Source organism: Anomalospiza imberbis, chromosome 4, assembly GCF_031753505.1.
Source record: "Anomalospiza imberbis isolate Cuckoo-Finch-1a 21T00152 chromosome 4, ASM3175350v1, whole genome shotgun sequence".
NCBI classification, from domain to species: Eukaryota; Metazoa; Chordata; class Aves; order Passeriformes; family Viduidae; genus Anomalospiza; species Anomalospiza imberbis.
Window position 1 is genome coordinate 16352255 of NC_089684.1, and position 14501 is coordinate 16366755.

A 14501-nucleotide genomic window follows, 5' to 3' on the forward strand; every position below is an offset into this window, starting at 1 on the left:
TAACCACTAAAAATCCAACTTGAACTGCAGACATCATCCCTACTAAACTTGTCTTGACAGCCAGGAAATTATAAAGGTAGCCCAAAGTTTAAAAGTTTGGTTTTACTGAACCAGAGGTTCTGTGTCTTTACCAGCTTCTACAAAAATGCAGGTATGTAAAAGGTTGTCCCTATTAGTTGAATTACTTGAATTTACTGCAATTTTACTACTTAACACACTGTGATTCTAGCATTTAGTGTATATTTAGTTAAACTCACTCATTGCTAAGAAAATTTTTCCTGCATTTTGGTCACCTTTCATCTTCATTTTCATGTTGAAAAATTTACTTCATAAATCGATTATCTTAAGGAATGTACTTCCAAAGTGCTATATTTTGGGACTGAACATTGTATTTTCTTTTTCAAATAATTACTTCATAAAGTTTATATAAAATGTAATTGTTAGCAGCTTGCAAATTCAATGGACCTTAAAATTCACAGTTAAGGGGTATTTTGACAGAAACTTGTGATCAGACTGCAGGTGATTGCTTCCCAGATACTTCTCACAGAGGCCCCAGCTCCTAAGATTTATATTTTGGGGCTTTGACTCCATTTGTGTGGATGTTTTACTTCATGAGTTACTTAAGCAGAATGTCCCTAAAGCCTGTTTGAAGTAACATTAACTTTACCATTTGCAAAGATAAATTAATCTTCTGAAACAACACTTTTTTTCCACCCCGATGCATTTCCAAATTGGTATAGACTAGTAGTAAAATTTAGCATTGTTAAAGATTTACCTGAATCTGTGTTTCTAAAATTAGAATTATGGACACTGTGTTTTGAAACAGAACTTGCTGTCTTTCAGTGGCTTGGTGAATGGTAAAGATCATATACTTTGAAAATAACATGGCTCTCAAAAATTGAATTGGGAGTGCTGATTTTTTTCCACATGGTCTGACCTTCTATTAGAGTAGCAATACATGTTGAAACTATTTTGGCAGCCTGCTGAATTTTATCTTATATGTCTATTAAATGCTATTTTATTTCTGTGTACTTTCAGGAATAATTTACCTGACTTCAGCTCTTGGCCACCTGGCACATTCTGCACTCTTCCTGACTGTTTCTGCACGGGATGGGGGTGGCCTTCCCTCTGCCAGCAATGCAGCTGTCACAGTAAATGTCCTTCAGACTGTCTTGGTCCCTGCCACATTTGAGAGATCCCAGTACAGCTTTTCTGTTCCAGAAGATGCACCTGAAGACAGCGTGATTGGCACCGTAAAGACCAGAGAGCCTCCAAGTAAGTCACATTCTCAGTGAGAGATTATGTTGTATTTTTGTTGTGACCATTAACTGGAAATAGCTGTAAATGATTTTTTTCCCCTTAAACCTCCATGCTATTCATTCAGTCTGTCAAGCATTAAATAGAATTTACCTTTGGTATATACAGCAACTGGTGTAATGGCTGCTTTATCAGGATGCTCTTTAGAACAGTTGGAGATTCATGGTACTGTCCTTGGTGGTCCATAGAGATTGGCAATGGCCTCCATTTTCTTCCTGATGGATCTCTATAATTGTAAATGAGGAGATAGGTTTGTGAAGGTTTAAGTAAATGTGACAGTCTGGTTCATGTTAAAGCATTAGCCATGCAAGGCAAATCTCAGAGCAATACTTAAAATCAGAGAGTATTCAGAAGTTTCAGAGGATCTGCAAGAAGTGCTCCTGGCCACCCCTCAAAAAACCAAACCAAAACCAGCCAACCAAACAAAACCCCACATTATCTCAAATCAAGTGGAGAAGTCCAGATGACTGTTTGCAGGACCTTTTGAAAATATATTTAATCCATCTGGTTTTGTTATCATTTGTAAATGGAAATGGATTAGCTCCTGACAGTCCTTGGTCTTAAAGAGCCCTGTCCTCAGAGCTGTACATATTTGGTTCCTATGCAGAGCAGTGGGATCTGTAAGTCCACATAATAGCCTGATGATGCTTCTGTAAATGTAAGGTGGTAGATGGCAAGGTTTCACACGAGCTTGATTAGTCAGCTCCTCCCACTTCCTTCTTTTGGGAAGGACTGTCCTCAGGGTGGAGACAGCAGCGGTGGGGTGGCCTTGCTAGTAAGCTGAATCTTCAGGCAGCTTGTGCCTTAGGTAGCATCTGGTGTATAAATGTTACAACAATGGTCACCCATGAATGGTAAGTTTATTAAAATACATTTTTATTTCAGGGAACTGCCACCTGTTTCCTTCCTTGCTATAGTGAATGCCTGTGTGTAGTGAAATTGCTCCCACAAGACTAATTTATAGGTGTGTTTTTTCTGTATTTTAGATCAGGGAGAAACAAGAGGCTATTATGTGATTTTTTTTCTATAGTTTTATAATACCAGTGTGATGAAAATCAAATAGTGTAGAAGTGGATAAACTCTATACATTCATATTTTACTAAAGGGCTCCAGAGATGGGAAGGAGGAAGCATAAAAAGCCCAAGAATGTCAAACATCTGTGTAGTTTACATTTATTCCATTGAATTTAACAGCATGCATTCTCCCCAGATGTTCATGCCAATGTTTACACTATCACTTCAATTTTTTTTTTTTAATATTTTTTGTTGTTTCCATTTCTAGATTCACTAGGAGTGGTTTCTTACAGAATTTGCTCTGGTGATCCACATGGGAAGTTCTCTATCGACCCCCAGTTTGGCATTATCCGCACCAAGAAACAACTTGACCACGAAGCTCAGTCTGTTGTGGTGCTCACTGTTCAGTCACAGCTGGGTGACTCCCCTGTCTACAGCAGCACTCAAGTCAACATATCTGTGACAGACATCAATGACAACCCTCCTGTGTTTCTTACCAAATCTGATAAGGTAACCATCTCACATACCCAGCCTCCTGGCACTGCTGTCTACATTGCTCATGCAGAAGACAAAGACAGTGGCCTAAATGGGGCAATCAAATACAGTATTGCAAGCAAGCAGTCAGATGCATTTGGCATTGATCCAAGTCTTGGAGTGGTAAACCTTACCAGGACAGTGTTGGCAGAAAAGCAGCAAGAATATACTCTACACATATCAGCTGAAGACTGTGGAAGTCCTCCTCTGACTTCTTTGCTGATGTTGACAGTGGTTATTGAAGAGCAGAAGATGGGCCCTACTTTGGTTTTCCAAAGCTTGGTGTATCAAGTAGAAGTTAGTGAAGCTACCTCTCCAGGTGCCCAAATACTTCAGGTTCAAGCACACTCGCTTGATCCACACAGTGTTACCTCCAATCTGACATATTCCTTAGAGCCTAGCACTGATTCTGTTGCATTTGGAATCAGCTCTGATACTGGCTGGATTTATCTTCGGAAACATTTGAATTACGAATGCACACAGATGCTGAGTTTTAGAGCCTTGGTCAGCACATCTGAGGACGAAAACCTTAGGCAAAATGCAAGTACATCTATAATAGTTAATGTCCTGGATGAAAATGATCATTCTCCCATGTTTATGCATGAGAGCTACTTCTTTGAAGTTGAAGAAAATCCAATTCCCAGTGGTGTGGTTGGCACCATTACAGCTGTTGACAAAGACTCAGGAAGAAATGGACAGCTTTCCTATTTCCTCTTGTCTGATGGAAAGTATTTCAAGATGAATTCCAACACAGGTAGCATTTTATGATTTGTAATCTGCCTAATATTGCTTTTGGAAAGCAGCCTTCCCTAAGGGTACAGAAGTAAAGTATAAAGCTTCCAGGAACTGCTGGGAATCTTTTTGGTAGATATATGAATATTTAACTCAGAGTGTCACAATTTGGGGAATTAAATAAACCAAATATATTTTCATGAAGAATGGACTAGCCCTTAGGATTTTTTTTTTCATGACTTTGTTCAAGTCACTTGGTCATAAGTTTCAGTGTTTGGCTGAAACAAATTAAAAGGAAAAGTTTTATGTTCTAGCTTCAATAGTTCAAAAGAGAAAATTTTTGCCTGTGATCAAGTTCAGTTGTAAAGTACCAATCAGCCATAAGTAACTATAAAAGTACTTATGAAGTTAGACAAAGTGATTTAAAATACATGTGGATGTTTCTGTAACTGACATCAAAAATGAGTTCATGGCATCACACAAGTCAAATTGGCTGAGAGAAATTTTTCACAGCATAGGGGGTACTCTGCAGTGAATCCCAAGTGCCTCAAGTAATAGGGGTTATGTCTATACAGTATAACACCAGAGACCAGAGCATGGAGAGCCTAAAGGAAGGGAATCCTTCAAGTGATACAGGCACAGTAAAAAATCCAGTTTAGCAAAATTATACATATAGGAAGCAATGATCTGCTGTTTAAAATTCCTGTTTCCAGATGTCCAGTCCCCATAGGGAGTGAATAGGCTTTCCCAGAATTTCTCTGTATGAATCTCAAAATAAAAGCAGGTTCCTTTTGAGTACACTTATGGAAGTTTCAGGCAAGCAGAATACTTAGGAGTTAACCAAGAATATTTGAAAAAAACATGTGGTTACCTGTGTGATGAGCTTTGGTCAGCCACAAATCTCCGGCTATATTGGGTATGGCTAAGCAGACAGGGAGAAGATTGGTCAGATCTATTTGCTGGGTTTACCAGAATGTATGGGAGACATAAAGGTTTATGATTAATGTACATAATTAATAAAGGCCCCTTGTCAGCAGTTAAACCCCTGTGCTCATGCATTATCTGTGCTGGAGTGTGGTGAAGGCCAGATGGATTTCTTTGGAAGGTCAGCACTTTGGTTCATACTGTTTTATACGTTTGCTCTGGGGCACCCAGTGTACAGTAAAAGATGTCATAGGGCACTAAAGTGCATATGCAAAACTCTGATTGACAGAATGTTTCTACAGGATGGGGTTTGGAAAGCTGAGGTTTTCATGTCGGGGATCAGGTGTATCAGAGGGCACGTATCATTATTTCACATTAAATTAAATGCATAATTGCACACACTGAGTGCTAGCATACAGTAAACACCTAACTGCATTTCTCCCCCTTTTCCTTGGCTGCCAGGTGAAATCATAAACTGGGCGGCGCTGGACCGCGAGGAGCGGGCGCACCACGAGCTGCGGGTGCTGGCGACGGACGCGGGGCAGCCCCGGCGCAGCGCCACGGCCGCTGTGCACATCTCCGTGCGCGACCGCAACGACCATGCACCGCGCTTCCCGCGGGGGGCGCTGCGCCGACAGGTGGGGCGGGAACCGCGCAGCGCCGCCCCACGGCTGCACCATGACCTGCGGGTCCTCCCAAACCAGGCACTGCACACCGCCAGATCTGACGGGTGGCACGAGCGTAATTCTGCCCCTGTGTGCAATGGCGTCCCTTTTGGTTTCTGACCTCTGAGCTTGCCATAGTAAAGATGTTTGAGTTAGCACTCTATGCGGACCATGACAGAGGGTTGCTAGAACTCTGTTGTTTAGCCATCTCCTGAAATGTTCATTGCACTTACTGTAAATATTACTGAAATGGAAAATAGAGCAGAAGCTAAACTCTTGTGTTATGGCAAGGGATTTGTTTTAAGATGGCTTTATCTGTGTATAATTGCAAATAATTTATAAACTGCTTGGTGACAGGTTTTGGAAGGGCAGCCATCAGGGACACTTGTTACCACCATCTTTGCAAAAGACTTCGATTCTGGAAACAACGGTGTTGTGTTATATTCAATAGAATCAGGTAAGAATTTAAAGGGTTAGTTAATACAAAAAGATACATTAAAATAACTACCATTTTAGAAAAGACACGTATTGTACAAGATTTTAGGTTTATTTTGTGTTGGGTAGAATAAAGCTGCCTTTGTAAATAGGAATCAGCATCATCATGTGTATTACAAAGTATTTAAGAAAGTGCAAGCAGCTGCCTTTCCTCCCTTTTGCTCTTTGCCCCATCTTTCATGGGGTTTAGTTGCTTCTGTGGCGGGCCAGAGAGTGTTCCAACAGCTCTCAGAAAAGACTAGGACCATGATCTTGTACTGCACAATTTAGTATTTCAGTCAGTTGTTTAACATCTTAAAGGAAAAATCATCTCCCTTTTCCCATGACCAGTTGAAAGTTTTCCTACTAAAATAACAGTTTGTGACAGTCTGAGACAGAGATCAGAGGGATCAGCACATAATCTGGGCAAACAATGAGGTTTGTGGTTTTTAGTTCAGGTTTCATCCTTTGTTTAGCAGTGTGTTAACCTGACATGGTGTGGCCACTTAAAAACACTTCTCTTTAGTTTTCCCCATAATTCCTACATGTACTAGTTCACTTCTGGGGTAAGTTGTAGGATCCAGTTTTGTTTGCAGTGAAATTAATAACAGAGCAGTCCTAAATTAGAACATGAGTGGGACTGGGGCATTAATACTGGTAGGAGACATAGATGTGATGTCTGGATTTGCTGCATACCACTTGCTGCACTTTCATAAAAGTGAGAACTTCCTCTATAACCAGGAAGGAAAACAGGTCTGTTTGTCCTGCTTTCCTTCACTATTGCTTCAAAACAGTAAGAGCTACCAGGAACAGAACTGTTTCTTTTTTGTTTGGTTTCTGTTCTATTCTACCAGTTTAATGTAATCAATACTTTTTAAGCTTGGGATTTGTAATCTTTGGTAATTTGCATGTAGATCTTACTGTTTCATCAGAGAAAGAAAACATCATTCCCTTAATTTGGATATAAATGACTGCCTAATCCAGAGGGAATTGGATGGTATTTTAGACTTCTGCATTGTGAGTAAGAATATTTTGCACAAAAAAGATCCCCCTTGTGAAAAAGTGAATGAATAGTGGCAACACTTTGTTTGAAGAGTGATAGCCAGGCAATACAGGAAGTGTTTTTCAGGGGTCTCTGCCTATTCATGTATCTCACCATATCCCCTTCCTTCAAACAGCACATTGGATTTTCTTACTGGCTTCACTGTAGAGCCCCCAGAGCGGGGGGAGTAAGTAAGAGTTCAAATTATAAAAATGACTAGCAACACAAAATATGACTGGTCTTGCAAGAGCCGTCTCTGGAAAGAACAAAAGCATAAAAACGGCAGCAAATACACCCCCATCTTCCCCCCTTTCAAATGCAAAAAACCACTAAAAAATCCCTCCCAGCCTTGGAACTAGATATTTTCCTGATAAACAAATCCAGAAACAGCTGAGCTTCTCTGATACTAATTTTTGTTGTTGTTAGTTGGCTCACAGCCTTTAACATCTGGTCTTCTGTTTCATTGTGAAGTTTTTGCCTGGTTTATATTTAAAATAGTGTTTTCTTGTTCTGGGATACTCTTCAGTACTTAAATATGAAGAAGAAACATGATCTGATTTACAGCCATATTTGTTAAACAGAGAGACAGCAGGTTAATTGGAGAACTCCATGCAGAGCAGTGCTCTATTCTTCAGTCATGGGCTGCCACAAGATGGAGAGCTGCAAGTGTCAGCGTCAGCTGTTAAGCTTGTAAATGTTGCTGGGTAATTTATGTTCTTGAGATCTTAAAGACATTTCAAGATAGCAGCAATGTATTAAGCTATGCAGGAATATTAATGACAAATGCCTACAAAATAAATGAGGAAAAATTTGAAAATAACTATGTGGTCTACACATCAGATGAATTTGAGGTTACAGGGAAGTGTTTCCTTTAAAACTGGCCCTTCACCTTCTTAGAAAATCAAAGCGAATCATAGTTTTAAAATGTATGTGTATGGAAGTGGGTGGTCACATGACCCTACCTCCACTTCTGTGTTATCACTAATTCAGAGGGAGTTAATCTCAGCTGTGTGTACTACTTATTCCTTAGTGATTTTGGCAAAGTGATTTTCCTGGTCTTCTTTATGACTGTCAATAGGATATAGTGTAGCATTTATAACAGAAATTAGTGTGTATTTATAGGGCATCTGGAACTACTGCTTTGTGTGTTAAGTCTAGCATTGACAGAGGCTTTTACAGTTATATTTGGAGCAATTATGTGAATGCAACATTAGCCCTTGACTACACAAGTGCCAAGAGAAGCCTAGTTACACTGCTAACATGCACAAATTGGCAAATGCTGCCCATGTGTCTGTGAAGAAGTCCTTGTTCTCCAGAATAACTTGCAAGCAGCATGCAGGGAGCATTCATGGACTTGCAGAGGGCTACATTTCTGCACAAGCCCTCATCATGTTCAGGTTCTTTGGGAGCCATGGCCTTGCCTTCCTCTTTTCTGTTAAAAGAAACAACTTTTCCATCATCTCAAAGGAGAAGGACATGTTCAGGGCACTAAGTATTTTAACACCTAGGAAAGAAGTAGTTGTTGAGGAAATTAGGTAAAAATACATAGCTAACTATCACTGTGTGCTGAGGTCACTAATCTCAGAGAAATCTCTAGTGTTATTCTCAGTCTGCTTTCTGGGTAATTTTGCCTAAATGCCAGTTTCTGTAAGGCCTGAATGTTCAGCCAGCCAAAGTTTACAGTAACACATTGCTTGGTGTCTCTCAGGCCACCATTTCTTTTCTTTTTGGTTCTAAACTGCAGTTTCTGTGATCATCTTTGAGAGCACAGAGCTGAAAGAGTGTCTGAGTTTTAGATAACCTCATGTAAATGAAAGTCTGGCCAACAGGTTGGACAAGGCAGAGATGAAAAATTTAATTGTAAAAACATATGTATTTATTGGCAGGTTACTTTTGCAAGCTCAAGAAGAGACCGGGGCCATTGGAATCTATTTGTTAAAGAGATTCATTATTTTTTCTGTTCCATGCTTCATCTGCTCTTTCCAGTTTCCTTATTTCTTATCCATTTCTCCTATACTTTCTTCCTTTTCTCCTTAGATACAAAAGGACATATTTAGGGTGTATGATATAAGCAGCAGTTGTCTAATTCGGGTGACTTATGGAGATGAGAGCTAAGGAAATGTTTCTGGAAATGCAGTGAGTGTGAGCTTTTAGAGCAATGGCTGACATGCTGTATAGGTGTTAAACTTTTTTCTCAGTGTAAAAGTTTTTTTTCTGACTTTCAATCAAATAGCTACATTTGGAATACATTTTAAAAATAGATTGATAAAAATACAAAAAAAAAAATAGAGGACATTTCAGGTTTGACTGTCTTTATAATGTGGTATTAGATAAAAAAATGAAAATGTGAAACCCTTACAAAATGGAAATCCCAAGAGTTTTTTCTTCTATACTATATCTCTTTCCTGTATTTTCAGACTTTTTTTGTTACTTTCATTGCCACTGAAATATGCACAAAAATACTTTGTGCAATATTTGAATTTTAGTGTAAGTTTTAGCAAAATACTGAAAATATAAGCATACAATTCACATTATATGTTCTGTTTCTCATATCTCCTGTGACTTTTGCTTAGCTGGAATTTTGTGTCATTAAACATTATGTGGAGCAAAATAGCGGATCTGTGACTGTAGACATATTGTTGGGACCTACACCAGGAAAGTAAACCAAAAGCTATTTATGAAAACAGTTATATAGCAGCATTAATATTTTGAAACTACCATGAAAAATGCAAAATGCAAGACTGTCTCACTCAACATAATTGTCTCTATATATTGTTTCCTTTTGTTGGCAATCTCCTTGTTAATGTTCCAGACAGCAAGACTCAACCCAGAAGGGACTGATGGAGAATTAGAAAGCTATATTCATGCAAAAAATAGCAGAACAATATTGAAAAAAAAATCCTATTTGTTGGTTATGAAAACACAGTTTTCTAATTAGTTTGCTAAGTGTTCTTTTTCTTTAAATGTTACAGGTGCAAATATTTACAGTTGCAGATGATATAATTGGATATAAAAGTGAGCATCTGTATGTGCAGTTAACTAATTTGAATGTGCAGATTTGAAGAATATAAACAGCTTCATGCTCACTTAGGTGCCTATGGAAATATAGTTCTTTATGCGTGTTTTGTGTACTACATCTGCACTGAATTTATTTTTACCACAGTTGCTTACTGTAATAGCAGCTATTATGCTGCATGACTTTATTTAACCCACTAGCACACCTTATTAAAAATTCACATAACAGAAAGCTGTTTGGATAGTATTCTGAGAGAGAAGTACTTATAACAATTGTGATTTTCTCAGTTTCTGGTGATGTATACAGAGTAATAGATACCCATTTTACTAAAATTTGAAAATTATTTGTATTCAATTTTTTTGAAAATGGGGGAGCCATGTGTTTGTTTTTTGTTTTTTTTTTTTTTTTCCCAGAGGAGGTTTATATTGGATATTAAGAAAAAACTTCTTTATTTAATTGTTTGTGAAGCATTAGAACAGGCTGCCCAGGGAGGTGATGGAGTCAGCATTGCCAGAGGTATTTAAAAGACATGTAGACATGGTACTTAGGGACATGGTTTAGTGAACTTGGCAGTGTTGGGCTAAAGGTTCCACTTGATGACCTTAAGGATCTTTTCTTCAACTTAAATGATTCTCTAATTCTAAGTCATGAAGAGCTATTTATTCATCTCAGGTAAAATTATTCTTTGCAACTCTCAAATAAATTATGTGGCTGCAAGGAATAACTTTAATTAAAAGCCACTTATTATTAGAATGCCACCAGTCCTCGATGAAAGATATAAGCATAATTTCCAATAATCACATGTTTATCTACAGCAGCTTACTGTAAGATTGTAGCTACCCCCAAATGGCTACTGGTACAGAGCACAACCAGAGCAGGTGGCACTGCTGCAGTCACAGTGCGCTGTAGGGGTCAACAGTGCTCTTTGCTGGCCCTGTAATCTGCGAGTCACAGGAGATACTCGACCCTTCATGCCAGTTTGGAGACTAAGACTTAATTCTTTCTCTGGCCCTGTCTGTCAAGGTTAGAAATAGGAGGACCAGTCCTGGGCTATCTGTCACCCTCCTGAGGCACACACCATTGGTGTGAGTAAAGTTGGTACAAAACTGAGCTGTTGCTTAAGTACTCTATGCAGTTTCTCCCCGTATTTTTCTAAATCCACACTAAGTGGTTTATGACAACTAGGTACTCAATGAAGAAAGAGGAGGTGAACCAAACTAGCCAGAGAGATCCAAATGAGTGCAGCAGGTTCCTTTCCTCCAGGTCCTGCTCTTTTTAACTGTTCATTACAATGTTCAGTACTGTGGAGGCAAGCTGTTACTGATTTGCAGTAACACATATCCATTTTTACCCCCCAGAGGAGGATATAGGATACTTCCAGATTGATGCTGTCAGTGGAGAGTTAAGAACAACCCGGCCTCTGTCACATGCTGAGAGATCCGACTACAGAATGATGGTGATAGCCAAGGACCAGGGGATGCCTTCGCTTCAAGGACGTGCTGCTGTTTACATCCAGGTACTTATTTACCTTGTACAGATAGAACGATTATGTTAAATGCTTAGTTTCTTTGAAGAAAAAAAAAAAACAATTTTGGAAGAAGGTTGGGAAATAAACTGAAAAGGAAGAAGCTCAAAATTGTAAGCACCTTGTCTCATGGTAATTTTCCTTAGCTGTTTCTCTGTTGAGGGAGGAAATGAGAGGGTAGACTCATTTTGATTTGTTAAGAATGCACAACAGCATTCTGAATCATCTTGAAAATAGATGATGCTTGTGCTTTAGGAGATCATTGGAAACACTGGGAAATAGGAAGAAAATATCCAGGTAGGCAGAGAGAAAAATATCAAGTGGGACTGAAAGTGGGGAAGAGAGTAGACTTTTTTGTTTTCTCCACTAAGTTGCTCTCTTTTCTAAATTCTGTCTCTATAACCTTGTATATCTCATTTCTTTGTGCTGATTTATACAAGGCTGCTCTTCATGGGAGTGTGAAATGCAGCATGTGCTCATTCCATAGCTAACCACCTGCTGTTCATTGAGCCACAGAGGGGCTGCTTTGTCCAGGCCACCTGTGCACTCCTCTGTCAGAGGATGAATGCCATTGAGGCTGCTGTTTTCAAGTCACCCTAGAGATGGTTAATTTGGATAGCTTGTAGCTTCAGTCCAGGAAAGGCAAATGCTGTTCCCACAGTTAAAGAGAGTTAAAGGACTCCTCTTCCTGAGCAACAGGAGAAACAATGGGTGAATAACTGATTGTAACCTCCATTCCCTGTCTCCCTGCACCCCTGGGGGAGGAGTGAGGGGTTGGGGAAAGGTGTGTTTTTAAGCTCTTATTTTACTTATCATTATCTTGCTCTGATTTTGTTTGCAATAAGTTTAGTTAATTTCTCTAATTCTAATCTGTTTTGGTTGTGATGGTATTTGCTGAGTGATCTCTCCTGGTCCTTATCTCAGCTCATGAACTTTCATTATGTTTTCTGTCTCCTGTCCAGTGGCAGAGGGGAGTGAGAAAGCAGCTTTTCTAGTACCTGGCATTCAGCCAAGGTCAGCCCACTACACATTACAATATTCATAATAACAGTGGCAAAATATTGCAGTCTTTGTGTTTTGGTTGCAGGTGATCCCACTTCCCAATGGGAGATCTGGCTTTTCTCAGGACTTCAAGCACTTTGTCATACCTGAAAATTTTAAACCTGCACAAGTGTTGGATTCTCTGAAGGCACCAAGTAACCATGTAGCACTTAACAGGAAACTACATTTCAGTATTGCTAAAGATGATAATGTTCATTTTGAAATAGACAGCTTGACAGGAGACCTTTATCTTTCTAAGGAGCTTGACTATGAAACAGATTCACACTTTCTTTTGCAAGTTATTGTAAAGGATTATAATAATCCCCCACAAAATAGCACTGTCTTCCTAAGTATTGATGTAGAAGATAAGAATGATCATTCTCCACATTTTCAAGATGACTTTGTAGTGATTGGCATAGAAGAAAATGTACCCGTTGGCACTCTGGTTTACACATTCAATGCAAAGGATGGAGATGGTGGTTTTCTGAACAGCAAAATAGAATATTCCTTAGAAATAAGTAACACAGGTGAAAATCCATTTCTTATTCACCCTTTGTATGGCACCTTGACCACAGCTTCTCCACTGGACAGGGAGATTACTCGTTCTGTGATCTTGACGGTGTTTGCAGAAGACCAGGCAATAAGTCTGACTGATCGTCGGCTGGATTCCCTGGCTGTCAAAATTGTTATTTTAGATATCAATGACAACAGCCCCATTTTTATGTCTTCGCCTCTTTCCTATGTCATGGAGGATGTGGAGGTGGGCTTCCTTGTACACCACATAATTGCAAAGGATCCTGATGAGGGAAGAAATGGACAAGTTACATATCACATTCTTTCAGGCAATGAAAACAAAGCATTTGTACTGGATAAAATCACAGGTACCGTAGCTTCTTTTCTCGGGGGTTTCTTGTGTTGTGATTCTCACAGTAACATTTGGGAGTGCATACCATACAATAGTGAAATACCACATTAGTGTGGCACTCTGCCCCAGGTGACTTATTGTCCTCAGGGGTGATTGCCTTGAGCAGAGCACCACACAAGCAGGGCAGTGCAGAGCACAGTAGTCAAGCACTGTGAGACTCAGCTCAAAAATTTTGGCATAACACTGTTACTGTGTTGTGTGGGTGTACTGGGGCATCTTCCAATAGTGTATTGAGGAAGGTGGGGAGAAAATGCGGGCAGTAAAATACTTCATTCTGATTTTGGCATGATGCATACTTAAAGCATGTGCACACATGTATGTTATGATATGTACACATGAGGAAAGGCAAAGTTGAGATCAGACAGTCTGCATTACACTGTGGGTTGAACCTATTCAGTGGAGGCTCAAAGTGCTGATGAATTTCATTCTTCAGCCCTCTGAAATTCTCTGCTTTCTAACTATTATACTATATTCTCACAAATGCAAATACCTCCTTAATAGTTGTAATATTTTCTGGTTCTTATTCTGATTTTGAATCCATTAGGTGATGCAGCTGCCACTGATTTGTAGAGCTCCTAACTGCATAACTTGTGTGCAAAAGAAGACAAATACTTAAGTTAAATATAGCTAAAAAATTAAGCCCGAAGTTAAATGAAAAGCAATTTCTGAACTTGCTTTAATTTTCCATGAATCCAAATTTCCCTGGATGCCAAAGGCAGTATTCTGGGCCAATTAGCACTGTAGAGGGAATCAAAGGTAATGAATGACTGCAAAGTCTGGAAGCGTAGCAGCACTGGCGTGGCGATGCTACATTGAAGCTGTGAGTGCTGGAGCAGCTAGGATCCTAACCTGGACCAGGGTAGTTTTTTAAAACCTTTTTTCTTTAAACTAGGACTTTTAACTACAGCCCAGTTTCTAGACCGTGAGGTTCAGGAGCACTACAGTTTGACAGTCATAGCTTTTGATGATGGCAGCCCGTCTCTCTCTGCCACACAAGTTCTAACCATCATTGTTCTTGATGTGAATGATGAGACCCCGGGATTTCTGAAGCAACTTTATGAGACTGCAGTTCATGAAAACCGAGATCCAGGGGAGTTTGTCATAAGAGTGGAGGCTGTGGACCGAGATGCAGGTAATTTGTGTCCTTTTGCTTGTAATTTACTTATGGACCATAGTCGACCAATCCAATCTTGATGCCTTGTGTGTACAGCTGTTGAGCTTTTCCCAAGGTAATGTATGTCTTTTGAGTTTCAAAATATGAGTTTTGGTTCAGGCTCTCAATCTTTAGTTGGG

The 14501-nt window shown here is 39.5% G+C and overlaps 1 protein-coding gene across 1 annotated transcript in view; it reads left to right on the forward strand.

Moving 5' to 3' along the window:
- DCHS2 (dachsous cadherin-related 2) overlaps positions 1–14501 on the forward strand; it is a 104249-nt gene that overhangs the window by 61784 nt on the left and 27964 nt on the right. Inside the window, exons 4-10 of the mRNA XM_068189196.1 lie at positions 1039–1275; positions 2599–3618; positions 4983–5158; positions 5543–5642; positions 11076–11233; positions 12330–13164; positions 14101–14340. Of these exons, the coding sequence (XP_068045297.1) occupies positions 1039–1275; positions 2599–3618; positions 4983–5158; positions 5543–5642; positions 11076–11233; positions 12330–13164; positions 14101–14340 (2766 nt within the window). The remainder of the gene's footprint in view (positions 1–1038; positions 1276–2598; positions 3619–4982; positions 5159–5542; positions 5643–11075; positions 11234–12329; positions 13165–14100; positions 14341–14501) is intronic.